The following is a 22,230-nucleotide window of genomic DNA, read 5'->3' on the forward strand; positions in this document are numbered from 1 at the left end:
CAGAGCGAGGTCCAGATCCTGCATTTGGGTTGATGTTTCTTAAATCTCTTTTAATCTATAACCACACCCCACCCCCATGAAGTGGGCAGAAAGACCAGGAAGGAGGCAAAAACCCAGCTCTAGAGGTTGGAGGCTAGATGGGAGGGGTCATGGAGCTGGAATAGGCAGGTTGATGCTGAGAGTTTAAAAGTGGAGCGGAAAAATGCAATATAGGTAGGAGGCAAAGATATCCGGGGGGGCCGGGTGCAGGGGTTTGGAGCCCAAGGACCTCTGGGTGTGAGTGTTCACAGGGAGGGGTGGGGTTGGACCTGATATCATTGACCCCACCACCTGGTAGGTTCCCAGTGAAGGATGGCCTGGCTGCAGTACACGGGTCATCAGCACCTGTGCAGTGAGCACTTCACACCTTCCTGCTTCCAGTTGCATTGGGATGTGTGCTACCTGCAGCCAAACTCTGTGCCCTCCATCTTCTCTGGGCACCATCCGCCAAGGTGAGCACAGGGTGGTCCCACAGCTGGAGGCTGACCACCCGCCCCTTCCACACCTGCCTTCCCCACTTGAGAAGTAACCTGTGGAGTCTTGTCTTTAGGGAAGTACCTCGTGGAGCCTTACTCTCAGCCCTCCCTCCTGAGGGAAGTTCTTCCCTAAGGTCTGGACTTACTTGAGGTAAGTCTCCCTTAGAGTCTGAACCCCCCAACCCATAGTCCCTTCCTGAGGAAAGTCCCTGTGGAGCCCTACCCAGATGTACCCTCCCCCCATGCCTTGCCTCCCAGAGGCAGTGGAGTTCCCAAAGCAACCAGAAGCTAGTTGTGCCTCCACAGGAGGCCACATCCCTGTCTGCTGGCCCAGCCATCCTGGCATGTGTTCTTGAACACCTGGTGGTGCTGAGGCCAGCATCAGGAGACTCTGAGGATGCAGCCATCCTGTTCCTGACACCCCCTCCACTCAGAGTGTTTTGCTGGCTCCCACAGGGCTTCACCCCGGAGTCCCCTCCCAGTACCTGCAGGCTGAGCTGGGCTCAGCACTGAGAGCATTGCTTCAGAAGGTGCAGAGGCTGCAGTAGTGCGAAGAACAGCACCAGGCAACCAGCACAGCTGCACAGGAAAAGCTTGCTGCGAAGAGTGAGTGAGACCTGCCTGACCCACACAGCGTGTGCTTTTATTTAAGCTAGAGCCCAATATTTAAAAATCAGAACATTCTAGCCATGTTTTCAAACTTTGGGCTTTTCTTGTGGAAAAAAAATCAATCTGGCAAAGTCGTGGCTGTTCCACTTATTAATATTTAGGCCCTTACTTTCTGCCAGGCACAGAGTTAATAACTTACAGAAAACTCATTATGATTTTTATACTTGTCCCCATTTTCCAGATGAAAAAGCTGAGGCACAGAATGACACAGTAATTTGTCCAAAGTGAAATAGCCAGTATCTTGCAGAGCCAGGATACAAACCAGGTGTCTGGCTCCAGAGGAGGCCTGTGAGCTCCTGTTGGAGTGCCCCTGTCTGGCCCGTATAGAGCTTGAGTTTGTGACCCCTCTACTAGAGTCCCCCATACCCTATCTAAGGCCCTTTCTTTTTTAAAAAAAAGGTTTTATTCATTTATTTTTAGAGAAGGGAAGGGAGGGAGAAAGAGAGGGAGAGAAACATCAATGTGTGGTTGCCTCTTACATGCCTCCAACTGGGGACCTGGCCCACAACCCAGGCATGTGTCTTGACTGGGAATCGAACTGGTGACCTTTCAGTTTGCAGGCTGAAACTCAGTCCACTGAGCCACAGCAGCCAGGGCTATGTTGCTCATATTTATGTCCCTGTCTCTCTGCCCCTACATTTTTCCTATCCCCCATATCTATCTTTCCATGACTGTGTCACCCCATATCTCTTTCTCTGCCTACATCACTCTCCTTTTCCTGACACACACCTCCCACCTGGGCCTCCCTGTTCCTCATAATTTCCTCACTCCCCTGTGTTCTCCATCTCTACCATTTCTTTTATCTGGATCTAAGGAATCCCAGGCCTTCACCGTCATCTGTGGAGAGCCTGACATAACTGTGGTCCTTGCCCAATGTCCTGTACTTCCCACACTGCATGTCAAGCCTGAGCTCCTGGACACTCTGACCCCCAGTGCTAGGGACCAGGAAAGATGTTACTGGACAGATGACAGAAGACAGAGGAAGAGACTGATCACATAAGGCCTTGGTCCATCCCCACTACCCATCTTTGGACATAGCAGTACCTCTTTCAAGGGCCCGGCTCCCACCCTCCTAGGGTCCCCTTTAACCTTAGGACCAAGCTGGGCCCAAGACCCCCATCAGCCCCGACTCCCTTGGGTACCAGGTACCTGCCACCCTCAGCTCAAATCTTTGCAGTCAGTAAAACAACTTCAAAATAGAACTAGGTTTGTTTTGTTTGGAGACAATTGTACCTGCTTCTGAAAAGCCTCTCAAATCCCTTGCCAAGACTGGTGCTGAGCTGGGAACATAGCAGACAAAATCCTGCATTCATGGTGCTTACATTCTGCTTGAGTAGAAGATGAACTAGTAACCTAATAAACAAGATTATTTTAGATTATGATAAGTGCATTAAGAATGTATGAAAATGCAATGGAATGGGGCAGGGAGTGGTGTTGGAGAAGAAAACTCTCTAAGGAGACAACATTTGAGTAGAGCCCTGGATGATGAGAAGCCCTGGAAGGTATGTGGGATGGATGTTCCAGGGAGAAGAGCCCCTGCAAATGTCTAACATCTAAGGTTATTAGCTGAAGGAGAACAGTGTTGCTATGGTGAAAACTAAAGCAAGGAGGGAAGTAAGTGTGTGGGTGTGGTGAGGTGTGTGTGCAATTTTATTGCAGAGAAGGTTTTACTAAAAAGGCACCAGTAAGTAAAATCCTAAAAGAAGGGAAAGAGGGAACCAAATATGTGGGGGAAGAGCATTCCAGGCAGAAGGAAAAACCAGTGTAAAAGTCCTAGATGGGGAGGAGCAAGGCCAGTGTGGTTTGAGTGGAGTGAATAAGGGGGGAGAGTGAGAGAGGAGATTGGAGAGATGACAGGGGAAAATTCACATAGGGCCCGTGGGCTGTGGTTGAGAACATTGGCTTGTACCTGGAGTGAGGTCAGCAAGCCCCTGCCTCTAAGAGGAATGCCCTGATGTGATACATGCTAGGTCCATCTGGTTGCATACAGGGTGCAAGCTCTAGGGGGAAGGGAGGAGCAGGATGACAGGGAGAAGTGCTGCCACGTTCTAGGTGAGGGAAGATGAAGGATGGACCCAGAAGGGGGACGGGAGTAGGGGGTGAGGGATACAATTCTGGAAATATTTTGGAGATGGAACTATTGGCCCTGCCCATTAAAAGGATGAAGGGTAGAAGACAAAGTTTCCCAGTCCTGTTCAGGCTGGAACTATTATGGGCAGTGCAGGCCACAGCCAGGCAGGTATGACAGCCAAGCTAGGATAATGTATCCAGGAAGGCCTGGGCCCTGGGCTGACTCCAGGAGGCTTTCCTGGTGAAAATATGGGTTCTGAGTCCTCTAGACTCTGCTACAGCCATGTAGCATGGTGATTAAAAGCCCAGACTGCCTGGTTACAAGTCTCCGCTCCACCACCTACTTGCTGTGTGCCCTTGGGCAAGTGGCTTAACCTTTCTGGGTCTGGTAAGTGCTGTGTGAGTACTGTGTGATGAGAATGACAACGATGGTGATAGCAATCATCTCTCTAAGACATCCCTTATACAGGGCGAACATGGAGAAGGAGTCAGGTCTGAGATCTCACTGATAGAAAACACCCATCGCCACCAACAATGAGATCCCCTGACCAAATTGGCCTGGTTTGCAGGCATACAGGAAGGCTCCATCATGGGGGTGGGGGGTCAGAAAGCACTGTGCCGGCTTTCCCATTCCTGTCTTTTTATTTACCCTTGTCTGCACTTCACCTCCCCTTCTGTCTCCGTGTCTCACATCCTTCTCCGTAGCCACTTCTTCCTCACCCCCATCCTCTGGGTCTGTCCCCTTCCCGGCAGATCTTCCAGCTTGTTCATAAATACAAGCAGCCTCCCAGTATCTCCCCCGCACCAAGTGGGAGTAAAACGGCGCATGCGCCTTCGGCGCCCCTCCCTCTCCCCCCATCCCCCCTCCCCCATCGGTGTCCGTGCCTTGTCCCCTTCTCTCTGTCTCCTCTGTACCCATCACTTCCCCTGAAACTAACACCCCATTTCTCCACTACCCTCAGTCTCAGCTTTGGTCTCCAGCCCGGTCTGCACAAGGTAAGATGGATAGAGGGCAGGCCTGCGGAAAAAGGGAGGGTCGAAGCGCAGTGCGTCCAGAGATAAACAAACCCAGCGACAGGGCGGCCGAGAGTGAGGGCCCTGATGCTAGAGGAGAAGAATGGGGGGCTGGGCCCACATACCAGAGTCCTCTAATGGGTAACGGGTGACCTTATGATTGCCCCAAATCCAGAGGTGGGGCCCTGGGAGCTTCTGTGGGCTCGGATTCTGGAGCCTGTGGGGTGCCCTCTTTAACTGACCTTTGCCTCCACAATTTGCCTTAAGGCTGCTCCTCTAAGGGCCACTGGGGATCATGACTAAGACCGATCCTGCCCCGATGGCCCCGCCACTCCGGGACGAGGAGGAAGAAGAGGATGAGGAGGATGAGCCGGTTCCCGAGGCTCCCAGCCCCACCCAGGAGCGCCGGCAGAAGCCTGTTGTGCACCCCTCTGCACCTGCCCCCCTCCCCAAGGACTATGGTAACCACCGTCCCACCCTGGAATCCAGCCTGGAGCTTTTAGATGGCCAGGGAAGTTGGGCTGAGCTCTGCTGGTGGTGATTGTGGGAGGATTCTGGGGTATTTGAAGGTGGGCCCAAGCAGTCTCAGCTGCTGAGTCCTTCCTTGCATTCCTCCCCCCCGCCCCCTTCATTCATTCATTCATTCATTGGAGAATGGTTTTGGAATAAGCCTAATCTTTGGCTCATGATACATCATTCAGTCATTTAGTCATTCACCAGATATTTGTCGAAAGCCTACTATAGATCTGGCTCTGTGCTAGGAGTTGGTGGCACAGCATGGAACAAGACAGACCCAGTCTTTGCCCTGAGAGGACTCACAGGTCTCAGTAATGACCACACAGATAAATATAATAATATAAATATGTAATTACAAGACATGATGAGAATTGTGTTTGTGAAGAACGGGATACTGCAAGAGCTTGTTAAGACATGTTTTCTCTGAGGAAGTAACATTTGAGGGAGACCTAAGGATGAGTTGGTAGTTAATTAGGGAAGGGTCAGGGAAAGGGGTCCTGGGAGAGGTAAGTGCAGAAGTAAAGGCTCCGAGGAAGGCGGTTGTGGAGCTGAGAGAGTGGCATCTTGGAGAAACTGAAAGTGTCTAATCATCAAGCAGTATTTATCTACTGCTACCACTCTGTGAGAAGCCGTATGTTGGGTGATACAGATTTAATGGTGAACAATCCAGGGATGATCCCTTCTCTCAGGAGAGGAAAGACTAAATAACAAACATCAATAAATCAGATAAGTTCAGGTTGGAGTAAGTGCTATGAAAGAAATAAAAGATAGAAATAAAAATAGAGAACAGCCAGGGGGCAGCAACTTGAGACAGAGAGGTCAGGGTGGGTCTTACAGATGAGGTAGCATTTAGGCTGAGACCCAGAGCATGAGGAGGAATCAGCCGTAGGACAGCTGCAGAAAGAAAGTTCCAGGCAGAAAGCAGCAACTACAGAGCCCTGGGTTTGTAACAGAACTGAGCGTGGAACAAAAAGAAGCTCATCGAGCTGCAGTCAGGGAGTGATCAGAGTTCAAGTGAGAGGTTGGCAATGGCTAGATCTAAAAGGGGCTTAAAAGACCTCAGTGAGGACTTTGGATATACTCTCAGTGTGATTGGGGGAGAGCATTTGAGGGATGGTTTAAAAGCAGAGGAGCGGTAGGTCTGATTTATATGTTTAAAAGCTCCCTCTGGCTACACGTTAGCAAGGGTGGGGCTCATCTGGAATTGGATATAAGAAGGGGCTTTTAGAAGACATTGGCTGTGAGGGTCAGAAGCTAAGGAAATGTCTCCCACTAGAGGTGGCTCAGAGAGGCAACTAGTTAACCTCAGTCTGATAGAAAAATAAGAAAGTAATCTGGGTGTGGGGGCAGGGAATCCACCTCAGAAACTGGAAAATCTCCTTTGGAAATGGGACTAGATGTGGCCAGGGCCTCTGACCTGGTGGGAAGTGAGAAGGTCTGGGCTTTCCCCCACCCGACCCCTCCCCAGGAATACTGCTTGTAAGACAAGCAGGATTGGCCACAGAAGGTGAAGGAATCTGGAAATGTGGTACAGGAGAGACAGAGGGCTAAGGTGGACACTAAGAGGAACTCATGTATTTGTTTATTAAATTTGTACATTAATTAAGCAGAGATTAACTGAACACCTACTCCATGCCAGATTTTGTGCTGGGCCTTGGGGATAAGGGAGGGACCAAGGCAGAATGGAAGTGTTGCGCTTATACCCTACTGAGGGAGACTAGTGTGGGGGGGGGGGGGATGGGCTGATCGGAAGAAGGCAAAGGGAGAAAAATTGGGACAACTATAATAGAGTGATAATAAAATAAAATATTATATATACTCACACATATATAAAAAAGAAGAACAAAGGGAAGAAGAGAAACAGAAGGAAAGAGGGAGGGAGAAAAGGAGGGAGGAAGGTGTAAACAAGTTAAGTAGTGATATGTGCTGTGAATAAAGAAATAAGCAAAGGTAGAAGATGGAGAAGGCAGAAGTGCTTATTTCAATAGGGTGATCAGGGAGACTTCTCTGAAGAGGTGACATTTGAGCACAGACCTGGAAAGCCTTGAGAAGATGTGAGGGAAGATTGCCCCAGGCAAGAAAAACAGCAAGTACAAAGCCCCTAAGACAGGAGTTTGTCTAGTGTGTTGGAAGGACAGAAAGAGGCCAGTGTGGCTGGAAGGGAATGAGTGAGGCAGTGAGGGTAGAGAACAGATGAGGCCAGTTTGTGCAGGACCTGTAGACGGTGGGAAGGACTGTGGTCTATATTCTGCATGTGGAGCTAGTGCAGCATTCTGAGCCAAGGAGTGCTGTTTTGTGACAGGTATTTTAAAAGACTAATTCCTGGAGACACCTGTGCAGCACTTCACTGGGCTCTGTATCATCTGGTCATTCATTACTCATTCACTCAACATGCACTGAGTTCCTGCCATAGGCCAGATCCTAAGCTGGGTGCCGATGTTACTACAGAGAGCAACACTCATCAGAGTCTAATCGGGGGAGATAGAAGTCCTTATGGGCACCACCCTGGCTGGCTACAGGTTGGATCCTAACCATGCATACATTTTATGTGGACTACACAGCATTTGAAAAATTGGGCAGATTTTTCTTAAAAACCTGGATTTCTGTTTTTTATTTTTCCTCTGGAGATTTGACCAAACTGTCCCCATAATCTGTCAGGGCAACAGTGCACTAGAAGCTTCCTTGGGCACGCAGACTCAAGGGTGCTACCACTCCTTACCACACTCTTTTATTTTATTATTAAAGATTTTATTTATTTTTAGGTAGAGGGGAAGGGGAAAGAGAGGGAGAGAAACATTGATGTGCTAGACATACATCAATTGGTTGCCTCTCACATGCCCCCAACTTAGGACCTGGCCCACAACCAAGGCTTGTGCCCTAACTGGGAATCAAACCGGCAACCTCTCAGTTTACAGGCCAGCACTCAATCCACTGAGTCACACCAGCCAGGGCAACACTCTTGATTCAGAAGATGGTATTTGCTGCTCTGTGGGAACTGCCCAGTCTTCCAATTTTTCAAGACATCCTGGGTGTCCAGATTTTTATGTGAAACCTCCTGACTTTGAAATTTCATGCAGGCTACATGGAATATGCTTGTGGCCTATGTGCCATTAGTTTGAAACCCTACCTTATAGAGGGTCCAAAAGACAGAGACCTAGAGCCTCCCCTGCCTCAGGATGGAAGGTCGTCAGCTTGCCTGGGGTGACTTTAGACCTCTTGCTACCTCAGCCTTCACCTTCTTCGACCCCAATGACCCAGCGTGCCAGGAGATTCTGTTTGACCCGCAGACCACCATCCCAGAGCTGTTTGCCATTGTGCGCCAGTGGGTGCCCCAAGTACAGCACAAGATTGATGTCATTGGCAACGAGGTAAGAACACTGGGGAGGCCAGGGAGGGAGAGGATGGAGTCCCTTGCATGTTTGAGTAACCTTCCCTGGCCCTCTGGTACTCCCAGATTCTGCGTCGAGGCTGCCATGTGAATGATCGTGATGGGCTGACTGATATGACACTGCTCCATTATGCCTGCAAGGCCGGGGCCCATGGAGTTGGTGAGAGTCCAGACCCCTAAACCATGTGCCCCCAAATCTAGGCCCCCAGACCCAACACCTTCAAAACCATCCAGAACCCTAGTCCTCATATGCCCTCTGAACCCACAGCCTAAGATCCCAAAGTGTAGTCCCTGAAGCCCAGGGCCTTCCCCATGCCCTGGGCGCTTGCTGTAGAGGAGGTCACACAGGCTGACCCAGCCTGTGATGCAGGGGACCCCACTGCGGCAGTGCGCCTCTCACAGCAGCTGCTGGCGCTGGGTGCAGACGTGACCCTGCGCAGCCGCTGGACCAACATGAATGCTCTGCACTACGCGGCCTATTTCGACGTGCCCGACCTCGTGCGTGTGCTGCTAAAGGGTGCACGGCCACGAGGTGAGGGGGGAAGGCTGGGATGAGGGGACCAGGACCCAGTGAGGGAGGAGGCCTGGAAACAGAAGGAGGATGCCCCAGGTTATGGGGGTGGGGACGTGGCGTGAAGAAGGAGGGATACCAAGTGATGGAATCTTGGCTGGGTAGGGAGGGGGACCAAATTGAGGAGATAGTGGGAGGCTGGTCATAGGAGGAATTGGAGATGGGATTCAGTGGTCTTCTACCCTTGGGCAGGGCTGGACCTCATAGGGAGGGGTGGGGTTGTGTGGGAGGCACTGGGGCCTGTGGATTAAGAGATGGATTTCTGGAGGTTGGAAGGTAGGGGGATGCCTGGAGTGTCAAGGACGCTCACCCAGATCTCTCTTCTTGCCTACCTCCCAGTGGTGAACTCCACGTGCAGTGACTTCAACCATGGCTCAGCCCTGCACATCGCTGCCTCCAACCTGTGCCTGGGCGCAGCCAAATGTTTGCTGGAGCACGGTGCCAACCCAGCACTGCGGGTACTGCCACCCTGGCCCAGCACTGTTATGTTCCTTCTCCTTCCTCCCCCGTTCCCTTCTAGGCCAGCAGGCATCTGCAGAGGATGAGGGGGGCCCTGACCACCTGTGTCTCTGGAAGCTCTCAAAACTTTACAAAGATCATCTGTACATTCAAGAAATGAAATAATAGCTGACATTTACTTAGTGTTCATGATATGTCAGGTGAACTGTATTATGAGTGCTATTTTACAATGGGAAAACTGAGGCAGAGTGAGTGAGTGATTTGTCCAGGGTCACCCAGCAAGGAATATCTTTTTTCAGTCCTGGCTGACCCTATGGCTGTGTATAGACAGCATTTAGAGATCATGAAGCAAGTCGAGTGGGATGCTTGGTGAATGAGAGGATTGGGCCCCACATAAGCCCTCAATATGATCTTCGACCCCAACCTGTCTATTTCTAGGTCCTATCTTTAACACCAGCTTACTCTGCAGCATCCCTGCACAGATATTACGGGGTGACACCTGTGCCCCTGAGGCCCTGCCTCACTTCCTTCCCACTAGCTCAGTTGGACCACTGACTCAGTACTATAGGAGCCCGTTTTCAATGTTCATTCCTCACGTGGCCCCATTCCTGGCTATGGGTCTCTGGGGCCATGGCCTCCCTAAAGGCATGACCTACAATACTTTAACTGTAAACTTCATTTCCTGTCAGCTCCACCCCTAGTCCCACCTCCAATCACTTGACATTCACAGACTGAGATCTGAACCTTAATGCCCCACCCCTTCTTAGTCCCATGTTGGCCTCTGCTTCACCTAGACCTGGGGTCTCAGGGCATGGGTTCAGTGGGGATACAGCCTTTGCCACTGAGTCCTTGCTCCTATCTTCCCATTGGCCCTCAGAACCGAAAGGGGCAGGTGCCAGCGGAGGTGGTCCCAGACCCCATGGACATGTCCCTGGATAAGGCAGAGGCGGCGCTGGTGGCCAAGGAGCTACGGACACTGCTGGAGGAGGCTGTGCCACTCTCCTGCGCTCTCCCCAAGGTCACGCTACCCAACTATGACAACGTCCCAGGCAATCTCATGCTCAGCGCACTGGGCCTGCGTCTGGGAGACCGCGTGCTGCTGGATGGCCAGAAGGTCAGGGACTAGATTGGGTAGGGGAGGGCACAACTCAGCCGTCATCCCTAGGAACTGGGTTTTTGGGCACCCTCCCAATGAGCCACGCAGTTTTTATTTTACCTGACAGTTGTTCTGTGAGTGCCTCTTCTGTGCTTCACTCTGGGCTGAGGTCTCAGTCCAAGGGGGAAGACAGATTTCCCTCAACTGACAGTGACAGTCCAGAGCAGTTGTGACTGTCATGGGGAAGCACAATCAGAGTGGTCATTGCAGCTCTGCTCCATCTGGGTCCCCTGGCCTCTGTGTTCCCCAGTCAGGCCTCACCTCTGCTTCCAGAGTAGTCAGTACTTTGGGGAACATGTACAGATCAGAACAATCAGGGGTATGCTAGGAGATGTACCCACTTGAAGAGGAGGAGTGAGCCAGGAGAAGAGGGTCTCAGGTAGGGCAAGCAGGTGAAAAGGGGCAGAGGGCAGAGAGAATCTTCATCTAGGCATTCCAACTTTGATTCATTTGCTGGTGTTCCTCAGGCTCCATGCCTGACCCAGCCCATTCTTGGGGATAAAGGACTGTCAGCCCCAGACTCACTCTCATGGAGCTTCATTTCTAATGAAGGAGGGACTGTCAATAAAGTAAACCCATAGTTAAGATCATTTCTGGTAGCAACAAGGACTTTGAAAATCATTAAGTGTTTAGATTTAGTAAATTATCCCTGGCTAAAGGTAGAGGTGGTTTTGACTGGGTTCTCTAAGAGTGCTTCTCTAAGGAGGTGATGTCTGAGCTGAGATGGGAAGGAACTCACCCTGCAAAAATATGGGATGCTAACAGCTGGTACAGAGGCCCAGCTAGGCAGGAGGGAAGAATACGTAGAGAGGTCAACAGGGGCTGATCATACCAGACCTGCAGGCCACTGGAAGAAATCTGGATTTTATTTCTTGTAAAGAAAATTTCTTTTATATCTTGTGAGAAGCCATAGAATTCACTTTGTTTCCTAATCTTTTTTTGTATGCATGCAGCCCCATCTGGAAAGCTTTCTGTATATGACATAATCAAATTCATGTGACAATTCTAAAAGAAGAATGAGTTCACTCTCCCCATTTCACAATCCAGAAGACTGTAAGAGGCTCAAAGAGGTGAAACTCTTTGTCTGAGGACATGTAATAACTATCCCTACTCCTTAGAAAACTGTCACAGCACAGTGATTTTGAGCTCAGGCTCAGGGATTTACTGAGGCATATCTTAACCAGTTCTGGGGCCTGAGGCCAGTGATTCTGCCTTTCTGGGCATCAGTTCCTTCATCTGTACAACAGAGCTAATAACAGTACCTACCTCAGAGTGTGGTATGAGATTTAAATTAGTTAAAATGTGTAAAGCCCTTAGAACAGGGCCTGGTGCATTCTAAGTGCTCTTTGTGTGCCAGGCACTGCCGAGATTCCCATGCTAACCCTACAAAGTGGCACTTGTAGTTAGCCCATCTTATAGACAGGGAACAGACTTAGAAAGGTGAAGGAGCCTCATACAACGGTAACCATACTCACTGCAGCTAAGCAACTTTATATAAAAAATGTTTCAACCAGACAGTCAGCCTAGGAGGTAGATTGTTACCCAAATTTTCCAGATGAAACTGGTCTGGGAGGTCCCTGGACCAAAGTTACAGGATAATAGTACTCAATACTTACTAACCTCTTACTCAGTTCCCGGCCTGTCCTGGGGGCTTTCATTTTTCTATAACAGCCCTGTGCAATGGACCTTTTTGTGATGACGAAAGTGTTCTGTGTCTACGCTGTCCAATGGAGTAGCCACAAGCCATATGTGGCTATTAAACACTTGAAATGTGGCTGGTGTGATTGGGGAAATGAAATTTTAATTTAATTTTACTTAAATCATCATATTTTGGTTAGTGGTTATTTACTGCACTGGACAGGCAGCTCTATAACAACCCTGTAAGGTGGGCACAGTTTCTATTCCTATTTTATAGATAAAGACATTGAGACACAGTGAGGTGTTAAGTCATATAGCCAATAAATGGTGATGTCTGAGCTGAGATTTGAACCTGGGGCTCCCTCATCTACCTCACCACGATGCCTGTGTGCCAGTGATATATCATGGCCTCCCTAAACCATATCCTCCCTTGTTTCCTCAGACGGGCACACTGCGGTTCTGCGGGACTACGGAGTTTGCCAGTGGCCAGTGGGTGGGCGTGGAGCTGGACGAACCTGAGGGCAAGAATGATGGCAGTGTTGGTGGTGTCCGGTACTTCATCTGCCCTCCCAAGCAGGGTCAGTCCCACCAGGGGCCCAAAAGGAGTGGTGGGTGAGGTCCACTTAATAGTTCGGATGTTGCCGACTGGTAATGAGGCTTGGGGGATGGTGGTGGGGCGGAGGGCATAGGGCATAGGGCAAAGACTTGGACAACTCCCAGCCCAAGCTCTATCCCCCCCAGGTCTCTTTGCCTCTGTGTCCAAGATCTCCAAGGCAGTGGACGCACCCCCTTCATCAGTCACCTCCACACCTCGTACTCCCCGGATGGATTTCTCCCGTGTCACTGGCAAAGGCCGCAGGGAACACAAAGGTCAGAGAGGGAGCCCTGGGGGGTGAGCAGAGCCAGTCTTGGGGATAATCTGTGGGTAGGCCAGCTTCTGTGGCCCAGGTTCTCCCCAGGCCCAAACTCTCGAGTTTTACAGGATGACCTTTAGTCCTGATTTCTTTAACTCAGTTTCTACTTTGACTTAGTACTGCCCCCACCCAGTTCTTGGAAGGACCTGTGAGTTCTCTGTCTTCTATCACTTTAGGCCCAAAAGTTTTCCCCCAGTTTTAGGGAAGAATATTTTGGGTTCCTAGCTTTAGTGACTTGAGTATCTACTGTCCTCAGACCCAGCTCCCTCCTGTATTTTAAAAGGACAATTTCTGGGTTCCTGACTTCTGTGACTCATTTTTTCCTTTGGCCCAAATATCCTCAGCTTTGAGAAAAGATTTTGGGGTTCTCCCAGTTCTTAACTCAGCTGGGATTTCCCTCTACACCCAAAGCCCTGCAGTTCTGGGGAAGACTCTGGAGTTCCTCTGATTGGAGCTAGGACAGAATTCCTGCCTTGGGGCTTTCTGGTGGCATGGTCCCCAGGGCAGGTGTCTGGAAGCCCCACCCCACGCCTATATCCTCCACCCCCAGGCAAGAAGAAGCCCCCATCATCCCCATCTCTGGGTAGCCTGCAGCAGCATGAGGGAGCCAAGGCCGAGGTTGGAGACCAAGTTCTTGTAGCAGGCCAAAAGCAAGGGGTTGTACGCTTCTACGGGAAGACAGACTTTGCCCCAGGTGAGAATGGGGATCTAGAGGGCCTCAGGGGAGGCAGGCCTCGAGGTATCCTGACACTCTTCTGCTTCAGGTTACTGGTATGGTATTGAGCTAGACCAGCCTACGGGAAAGCATGATGGCTCTGTCTTTGGTGTCCGGTACTTCACCTGCCCCCCAAGACATGGAGTCTTTGCACCAGCATCCCGAATTCAGAGGTGAGCCCAAACTCTGACCTTAACCTAAGGCACCACACAGAACTCCCCTCCTGAACTAGTAGGACAGTGTGGATACCCATACCCACACCCGAAGTCTTTCTGCGTGGGCCACCGGCCCCCATCTCCAGGTCAGACCCTGGCTTCTGTGGCTCTGACTCCTTCCACGCCTTGTGTCTCCCCAGGATTGGTGGATCCACTGACCCCCTTGGGGACAATGTGGGAGCCAAAAAAGTGCATCAAGTGACAAGTGAGTTGGGTGCTAGAGTGTGGGGAGGAGGGTTTATAGGTAGGATAGGAGGATTATGCTAGTGACAGAATCTCCACGATTCAACTGGAAATACGGGGACTAGGAAAATGATGAAACAGTATCCCTAAGAGGACAAGCGCTATGTGATATGGGGATGTTAATGACAAGACTCTGGGTAGGCACTGGGAACATATGTAGGTATTGGAGGACACAGAGGATATTATTGACAAAAGAGGTTCAGATGGCTATTAGGAATGTGGGGTCCAGGAGTCTGGGTGGGTATTAAGGGTACAGGTGGGTCTATCATCCCCTCACCTGAGACCTTGCCCTCCCCTTCAGTGATGCAGCCCAAACGCACCTTCACGACAGTCCGGACCCCAAAGGACATCGCATCAGAGAACTCAATCTCCAGGTGTGTAGCCAGGCCATTGGACACAGGGGTCTGGAGCTCTGGTTGGGGCTAGAAATAGAGGACAGGAAAACTTGTGACTAGTTAGCTTACCCAAAAACAGTCTTTAGGGAATGAGGCCCCACACTGAATTTTAGAGACTTCAGCTTTTAAGGGGCAGGTAGAAGAGGCAAAATACCCTCCACAGGTGCCTAAGAAGGCATAGCCAAAGAGGTAGAGGCAGAATCCAGCAAGGGCAAATTCCAAATACTTGGGGGAGAGCTGAGGGAGATAGACCCAGATGTTCCCACCCCTGCATCGGGTTGATGCATGGTTCTCCTTTCCAGATTGCTCTTCTGCTGCTGGTTTCCCTGGATGCTGAGGGCGGAGATGCAGTCTTAGAGGCCCTGGACACCTGACAAAGAGACAGCCCCCTATAGAATGTCTTGACACAAGGAGCCCCCAAGTCACCCTGAGATAGATATTCCCAGTAACACATTCAGAATAGAGACTCCAATTAGCCAGCCCTTGATCACTGAGGCCCCATTATTAACAGATTCCCCCATGATAACCCCCTAAATACAGACCCCATGTTACCAAGAAAAAGATTCCCTGAGTGTAGCTCCTTCAAACTAGTCCCTATCTCAACCCCTCAGAGCAGAGCCCCCAATAACAGATATCCACTTCATCCCAAATGGTGACCTTCTCCACATAATGCACCACAGCAGAACATTCCTGAGTCACTTACCACAGGTCCTTCTCCCGCTAAAAAAGACCCCTTCCCATCAAGTCCCCTTGAAATAAACACAGGTCACATCTTCAGAGCTACAGTTACAGACCTTTGTCACTATCCCGCATTTAACATCAGTTCACTCAAGATGTGATCCCCCATTGTTACCTGGAAACCCTTACACTGCAATCTGAGACCCCACCTCCATTAACAATGACCCCTGCTCTTACCCTTCAAAGAGAGACATATACCAGACCTCTGTCACTCCCAATTTACAGAAACCAAAATAGTCCTGAAAGTGCTAATTACAGGACCCTTCCCCCAAAAGTATTCCTACCCTCTGCACCCTCAAGAAACCCCCAGTGCCTTGTATGAAGCCCACTCAACATGGCCCACAGCCCCTGTGTTGGCCAGGTTTCCAGAAAATTCTCTATTTTTAAAGTGATAACTGCCCCCTTTGGGGGACCCTAAAATTTGGAGCCCCCATTCTGAGACTGGGGATCCCAAACCCCAGGATATACATCCCAGACTCCCCTGTGCCCTCAAGTCCTATAGCCCCTGGAAGATCCTAGGGCCCTAATTCCCAGGACCCCCAAACCATGAAATTTTAAAATCCCCAGAGAATCCCAAATTGTAAAATCCAATCCTAACCCCCTAGGAAACCCCAATTGTGGAGGTCCTGCCTGGAATGGAGGAGACTGCAGTCCGGGCCTGCATCCCAGGCTCCCCATAGCACCTTAAGCCCTATTCACTGGCACCAGGAGACCTCAAACAGGAATGCGCATTCCTGAAAACTGGAGGACCTCAATGCCCTGAGTCATGGATCTCAAGACACCCAAATTCCATGAGCCCCACCTTTAATGGAACTCCAAATCCTAAAGCCTTCATGTCTTTATACATGAAGGACCCCATGGCCTTGAGAGGACCCCACATCCTGGAGCCCCCATTTCAACCTCCGTTCTGATCATAGGTCTAAAACACCAAATCTGAGTCATTGGCCCCAAAGGACTTAACAGCACCCAGGCCTGACCAACAGTCAAGGGAGAACCTGAAGGCCCAGGGAGTCCAATGCGAACCTAGGGGCCTCATTACCAAGGACAGCTCACGACTGCCCCTTCACTGCATGTCTCAGAACTCAGCATGACCCCTGCCTCATTCAATAAAGACGTTTCTATGGTTTCTCTGTGTCGGGCCTATGTGTGGAGAATTACAGCCCAGCTTCTGTATCGCTGCTGGGAGAGGATGAGAGAGGAAGTCCTTTCCTCAATCTCATCTCCCTGCAGCACGGGCATAGGATCATGTAGCCTGCAAGAAGTCCAAACAGTCGTCTTCCCGCAGTCATCATGGCTGCCCCTCCCATCCAGGCCCACTCCGCAGTGTGGACGGGTTCGGTCCTGTAACTCTGATTGGTCGGTGCTAGACGTAGACGAGTATCTGAAAGGTCCCAGTGGCTCAGAGGCCGAGAGGCGCATCCTATCACTGGACAAGGTTGAAGGAGCAGGACAATATTGCTTGAGACCGCCGATTGGGTAGAAGGCGGGCCCTTAAGGCCTTTGAGAGTTCCCATTGGTCTGAGGACTCCTACGTCAGAAACGTGAATGCGGAAGCGGCTGGGAAAGGAATAGAAGTGTTGAGTTTGGATATTGGAGGGGACATTGGTGGACGGTCAGTTTTGAGGATGGCGGAGGGCGGAAATAGGGGTCCGAGGGAGCTGAGGGTGGGGATCCAGGGAAGCTCACATAGGAGTCCGAGGAAGCGCAGAATGTGGATTCTTAGAAGACTCAGAACATGGGGGCAAAGGAGTTCAGGAAAGAAAGGTTTGAGAGGAGTCATGCTTCAGGCTATAGGTCCAAGGGTGCTGCAGTGAAGCGGCGCACGAATAGAGAAACCTGAGTGAGTCCAGAGTGGGGGGATCCAAGGAAACATAGTGGATGAGGCAGGGGAGACTCAGATTGGGGGCATATGGTATCCCGAAGGGGGCATCAGACTTGGGGGCAGGGGGCAGGAGGTGTGTCCATGGGGATCCTCAATGTTGTTAGAGCGAGGCTCATGATTACAAATCTGAAGTTGTTAGGAAGGGATCTCAAATTAAGATGTTTAAAAGGGTCCTGGAGGCTGTGGAGCTCTTGAGAAAGTTTGCCAGAGGGGTCAAAGGATATTCTCTGTGAAAAGATGTTCTTCCTTGAGAAAACAAATATATGTAGTTTGATAGGCCCTGGGTGGATGGAGTTTGGGTGTCCTGGGTGCTCACTGTGTCCAGACAGAGAGTCTGGGTGCTTACTGGGTGGCTTTTGAGAGGCTGAGGACTCGGGTTTTAGAAATTGAGTGAGTTTGGTTAGAAGGCTGAATTGAGGCCCTGACCCATGACAGAGCAGAAAACCAGATCATAGCCTGATTGTAGGAGGCTTGGTGACTTCAGCATGTCCTCCCCTTCCCACAGGACTAGGTGCATGGAGTTGGTGTCGATGGAGGATCAGGACTCCAGGGTCCCAGCCCTGGAACCATTCAGGGTGGAGCAGGTTGTCAGGACTCGGGGTGCAGAGGGTGAAGGTGGGGATTAGGGGGTGGGAGATAGAGTGGGGATAGGCAGGCTGACTCCTGGGTTTGTGATCTGGGACTGCTTCCTCCAAGTTCATTCTTCCCCTTACCTCACCCCCACTTCCTACTGCCAAAATGGACATTGGTCACTCTACTTCAGGCCCTGGCCTATCTGGGGACATCCTGAACCTCACTACAGAGGGATGGGTCTGCTCTTGGATGCTAGGGCCCCTGGGTAGGTCAAAGGGCACCACCTACAGGGGATCTCTTTATCCTAGGCACCACCTGTAATCTACTATGTCCCTGACTTCATCTCCAAGGAAGAAGAGGAATATTTGCTTCGACAGGTGACCCCAATTTCCTTCTGGTCTGTTTTTCCCCTCTTTGCAGATTCTTCCCCAGCCCCTAGTTCCTGTGTAAGAGCCCCTGAGGCTATAGTGAAGATCCTGGCAGGAAGGAGAGTGCCATACAGCACCCATCCCTCACCTCCTCTGTTCCTTTCTCAGGACCTACTGGGCCTATCAGAAAGAGATTTTCCCAGGAAGCTTGGGGTACACCCAACTTTTTCTTAGGAAGGAAGTATTATTATGTAGCTCAAACTCCCTGTGCTGAGATAGGCCAGTCCAGCTTCCAAAACAAGGATGTTACTGAGATCAGATTCCTTGTGCTGGAATAGCCCAGTAAAAGCCCAGAGCCTCAGAAATAAGGAAGTTACAGAGCCCATACTCTCTGTGCTGAGATAGCCCAATTCTGCAATCTTAGAGAAAAGGAGGTTATAAATATAGGCTGAGAAAGTCCAGTTCAGGCCTTTGATGTTAGGGGAATGAAGAATGTTCAGTGTTCAGACTTTTGTGTTGAGATAGCCCAGGCCTCAGAATGTTATAGAGTAAACTCTTTCCTCTGCTGAAATAGCTCAGCATAGACCCCAGAGTCTTGAGAACAAGGTTTTCAAGCATAGACCACCTGTGCTATTTTTAAGGTTCAGGGAAAGAAGAATTTACAAAGCTCAGTTCTTGCACTGGGATAACCCTTTGCAGCCCCAGAGCCTTAATTATAAAGCACAGATCTTCCCTGGGCTATTCCAACAAGTCCTGTCTAGTTCGAGTTCCAGGAATAAGTTAGCCACAGAGCACAGACCCTTGTGCTGACATAGTCCATTCCAGCCCCATAACCAGAAGGGGAACAAGGAGAGTATTGAGTAGGGTATAGATTTCTTGGACTTCTTGAAGATTGCCCATTCTCGACCTTTGGGATCTTGGCAGTAGAGAATTTTCAAAGTACTCTTTGCTATGCTAAGTTAGCCCAATTTAGCACATTCCCTCCCCCAGGTGATAGGAACAAGGAGGTTCCAGAAGTCAGACTGTTCTAAGATAGCCCAGGAAATTACAGGCTGCAGACCATTTACTGGGCTAAAAGTGCCCAATGCAGGCCAGAGCCCTGAGTAGATTCAGACTGCAATTGTGTAGCCCGGGTTCCTTTTCTTGATCCTAGTAGACAGAGGTGGTCTTTGGGGCCAGCAGCCTCCACAGTGGAAAGGGCAAACAACAAAATCTTGGGAACACTGTATCCCAGAGAATCCCATAGGTACTGAGATGACCCATTTTCACCTCAGGTAAAGACCTCTATGTTGTCTTGGGTGGGAGGATCAGAGGGTGGTCCTGAAAAAGAAGTGACCCTCTCCCCACCTCTCAGGTCTTCAATGCCCCAAAGCCAAAGTGGACACAGCTGTCAGGGAGGAAGTTACAGAACTGGGGTAAGTGTTCCTGCCTCAGGGTATGGGTGATTTGAGAATGTGGGCTGGGGCAGGTGGCTCAGGTTGGTTAGTATCAAGATATTGGGAGGCCCTTAATGGTTCAAGGGGTCCCAAGGGCCAGGAGAACCCTTAGGGGTCAGTAGAGGTCCTGTGGGATTAGGGATTTCCTTACAAGTAGGGGGTCTCAAAGGGTCCAGGGGGTTTAGAGGCATCAGGAAACCTTGGAAGGTTGGGTGGTGATCTCCAGAGAGTCAGGTGTCCCTGAGGAGGTCAGTGTGCTACCAAACCCTGGGATATCATTAACCAGGGCTTGAGGTGTCAGGGCTTCTTGGTTAGATGCTTTCAGGACCCCATTGCCCTCCTCCAGGTGGGCTCCCCCATCCCCGGGGGATGGTTCCTGAGCGGCTTCCTCTATGGCTTCAGCGCTACGTGGACAAAGTATCTGACCTCAGTCTTTTTGGGGGTCTCCCAGCCAACCACGTCCTTGTGAACCAGTATCTGCCTGGGGAGGGCATCATGGTAACTACACATCCTCACTCCAACCCCCACACCTCTAATCCATCATGGGACAGGATATCTTGTTGACCCACCTCTACTCTCATTAAGCAGCCACATACCCGAACCACCCCAACCAGGCATTCACCTCCCTGTCCCCAGCTGGGGAGCTCCCCTTAAGCCCCAGAGGGTGGGAGGTGTGGACTCCTGCCCTGTCCAGCCCTGATGCCCACTCCTCAGCCCCACGAGGATGGGCCACTGTACTACCCGACCGTCAGTACCATCAGCCTGGGCTCCCACACCATGCTGGACCTGTACGAGCCACGGCAGCCAGAGGATGATGATCCTACAGAGCAGGTGGGTCCTGGCACACTGCTTCAACCACTTGTGGGCACCCTGACATCCCACATCCTCTAAGAGGCCCCAATCCCACCTGCCTACAAGATAACCCTGATAACCTCCCAGATGTTCTCAGTTCCCTCATGGAGTGACATCTTCCTAGATACCTAGCCCATCTGCTTGCAGGGTGCCTTAGAAATCTTGATATCCACAGATATACCAATACCCCCACTTGCTGATTAGAATGCTCTGACACACTAGAGATCCTTTGGCCCCACACATTCAGGGTGCTCCAGTAGCCCACGGTCTACACACGCCATGCAGGGCTCCCCAGTACTTTAGCAGACAGCAATACCCTCAGATGCCCCAACACCATTCCCTTGTGGGTGTCCCTGACATCCTCTCAGATATCCTTACTCTGCCTAGTATACAGGGCACCCCAATTCTGACCTCCCCCCTGCCACTCCAGTAGTATGATCTGCCATAGAGGGCATACCCAGATCCTCCTTGGCACTGTCCTCTCTGAGGGCTGCTTATGACAGCAGCTTCCCTGACCTCTCCCTGAGTGATGCATTTCTAACACCCCAATGCTCACAGAAACCCCCCTGGACACCCTGACTCCAGCTGCTCCTTAGGACTTTGCTTTTTAGTGCTACATGCTCCTGGATATCCGATACCCTGCCTACTGTGCTGGTTTCCTCAAACATCCTGATGTCCACAGATACACCCAGACTACACCAGATCATTTCTGCCTCACTGTCCCCCCAACCCCACCTCCTGGCTTCCGCCAAGCCCTCAATCCAGTTCCACCCTCCCTGCGACCACTGAACCCTCGGTTCCAGCCGCAGCCCCTTGGAGATCCTAGCTGCAGCCTAGTTCCTGCCTCTCCCAAGGGACTGCTGATCCTCCTCCCCCAGCCCCATCCTGTTCCCGGAAACCCTGGCTCTGGGGCCCACTGATTTTTTACTCCAAAGCTTCGATCCCTGGGGGCACACTTGCCCCTCAGCCTTTGTCTCTGGGGACTTGCTGACCCTCCCTCCCTGATTCCCAAAGTTTGCTAACTTCTCTTCCACCCTCCCATTTCTGGGGACCCACTGACCGTTAATACTCCCCGCAGCCCCGGCCCCCTCCCCGGCCAGCCACTTCGCTGCTGCTGGAACCCCGCAGTCTACTGGTGCTCCGGGGCACCGCCTACACACGCCTCCTCCACGGCATCGCAGCCGCCTGGGTAGACCAGCTCGACACAGCCTCCCTGCCACTCAACGCCACTGCCTGCCAGTCAGCACAGCCTGGAGCCTGCCTGGTCCGGGGCACCCGCATCTCGCTGACCATCCGCCGGGTGCCCCGCGTGCTGCGCATGGGCCTCCTCCTCAGCAAGTGACACTTGGCCCCAGGACCCGATAGACTTCCTGGGCTATCAACTCTGGACAGCTGCGACCCTGCAACCTTGAAACCCTGGGGCAGAGGGGGCTCTCCTGAGTTATTTATTTTCCCAATAACTTTGTGGGAGCCAAAGAAAAAGGTCTCATTTCAAATAAACCAACAAAAATCTTTCTTTGGTTTTGGATTGGGGGGGGGGGGGTCGGTTGCGGGACAGATGCTTGTGTTCCTGAGGAACACTGAGTCTGGGAACTTAGATGGTTGGGGCCAGGGGGTCAGATGAGCCAGGTAGAACCCAGGACTCTTGAAGGAGCAGGGTTATATCTGGAACCCCATTAGGTGTGGTGGGGTAAGCTTGGGAAGTTCAGTTACTGGTCTGCTAGAGAGTTAAGTGATGCTACTGTCACCTGAGCCAGCATCAAATTACCTGGGTCCAGGTTTCATTTGGAAGGAGGTGAAGCTGAGCCTGCTTCTGGGCCTCCATCGGCCTCAGGCCTGGGTGAGTCCTACTGTAGATGTCTGGGAGGACACTACTGGCTAGAAAAGGGCCTCTTACTGGGGA

At 51.1% G+C, this 22,230-nt stretch overlaps 2 protein-coding genes across 6 annotated transcripts; both read left to right on the forward strand.

Moving 5' to 3' along the window:
- The first annotated feature begins 4,113 nt into the window (after positions 1-4,113).
- Positions 4,114-16,342, forward strand: CLIP3 (CAP-Gly domain containing linker protein 3). The gene is made up of 14 exons (XM_024577612.3): positions 4,114-4,250; positions 4,536-4,729; positions 8,013-8,152; positions 8,239-8,332; positions 8,543-8,704; positions 9,083-9,201; positions 10,080-10,316; positions 12,439-12,574; positions 12,738-12,866; positions 13,461-13,604; positions 13,675-13,798; positions 13,981-14,045; positions 14,385-14,457; positions 14,781-16,342. Exons 2-14 carry the CDS (start codon positions 4,564-4,566, stop codon positions 14,833-14,835), a joined length of 1,644 nt encoding a protein of 547 aa, XP_024433380.1. The 5' UTR covers positions 4,114-4,250; positions 4,536-4,563; the 3' UTR covers positions 14,836-16,342.
- Positions 16,343-16,759: 417 nt separating this feature from the next.
- On the forward strand, positions 16,760-21,839 carry ALKBH6 (alkB homolog 6). Of its 5 annotated transcripts, none has more exons than XM_024577526.2 (7): positions 16,760-16,828; positions 17,604-17,682; positions 17,980-18,048; positions 19,394-19,454; positions 19,822-19,973; positions 20,190-20,306; positions 21,406-21,839. In XM_024577526.2, the coding sequence occupies exons 2-7, from the start codon at positions 17,614-17,616 to the stop codon at positions 21,667-21,669; spliced, it is 732 nt and encodes a 243-aa protein (XP_024433294.1). In that variant the 5' UTR covers positions 16,760-16,828; positions 17,604-17,613; the 3' UTR covers positions 21,670-21,839. The 5 variants fall into 5 exon arrangements, with proteins under 5 accessions (XP_024433294.1, XP_024433295.2, XP_024433298.1 ...); XM_024577527.2 differs by having other exon boundaries at positions 18,022-18,048; XM_024577530.2 differs by having other exon boundaries at positions 20,228-20,306; positions 21,406-21,541.
- The last annotated feature ends 391 nt before the right edge of the window (positions 21,840-22,230 follow it).

Source organism: Desmodus rotundus, chromosome 12 (genome assembly GCF_022682495.2).
Source record: "Desmodus rotundus isolate HL8 chromosome 12, HLdesRot8A.1, whole genome shotgun sequence".
NCBI lineage: Eukaryota > Metazoa > Chordata > Mammalia > Chiroptera > Phyllostomidae > Desmodus > Desmodus rotundus.

Bases quoted from the DNA above. Each gene is read 5' to 3' on its own strand.
- ALKBH6 (XM_024577526.2), top strand. From the start codon at position 17,614: ATGGAGTTGGTGTCGATGGAGGATCAGGACTCCAGGGTCCCAGCCCTG. The intron at 19,455-19,821 runs GTAAGTGTTCCT...GCCCTCCTCCAG, and splicing joins GAGGAAGTTACAGAACTGGG to GTGGGCTCCCCCATCCCCGG. The intron at 19,974-20,189 runs GTAACTACACAT...CCCACTCCTCAG, and splicing joins TGCCTGGGGAGGGCATCATG to CCCCACGAGGATGGGCCACT.
- CLIP3 (XM_024577612.3), top strand. From the start codon at position 4,564: ATGACTAAGACCGATCCTGCCCCGATGGCCCCGCCACTCCGGGACGAG. The intron at 9,202-10,079 runs GTACTGCCACCC...ATTGGCCCTCAG, and splicing joins GTGCCAACCCAGCACTGCGG to AACCGAAAGGGGCAGGTGCC. The intron at 12,867-13,460 runs GTCAGAGAGGGA...CTCCACCCCCAG, and splicing joins AGGCCGCAGGGAACACAAAG to GCAAGAAGAAGCCCCCATCA.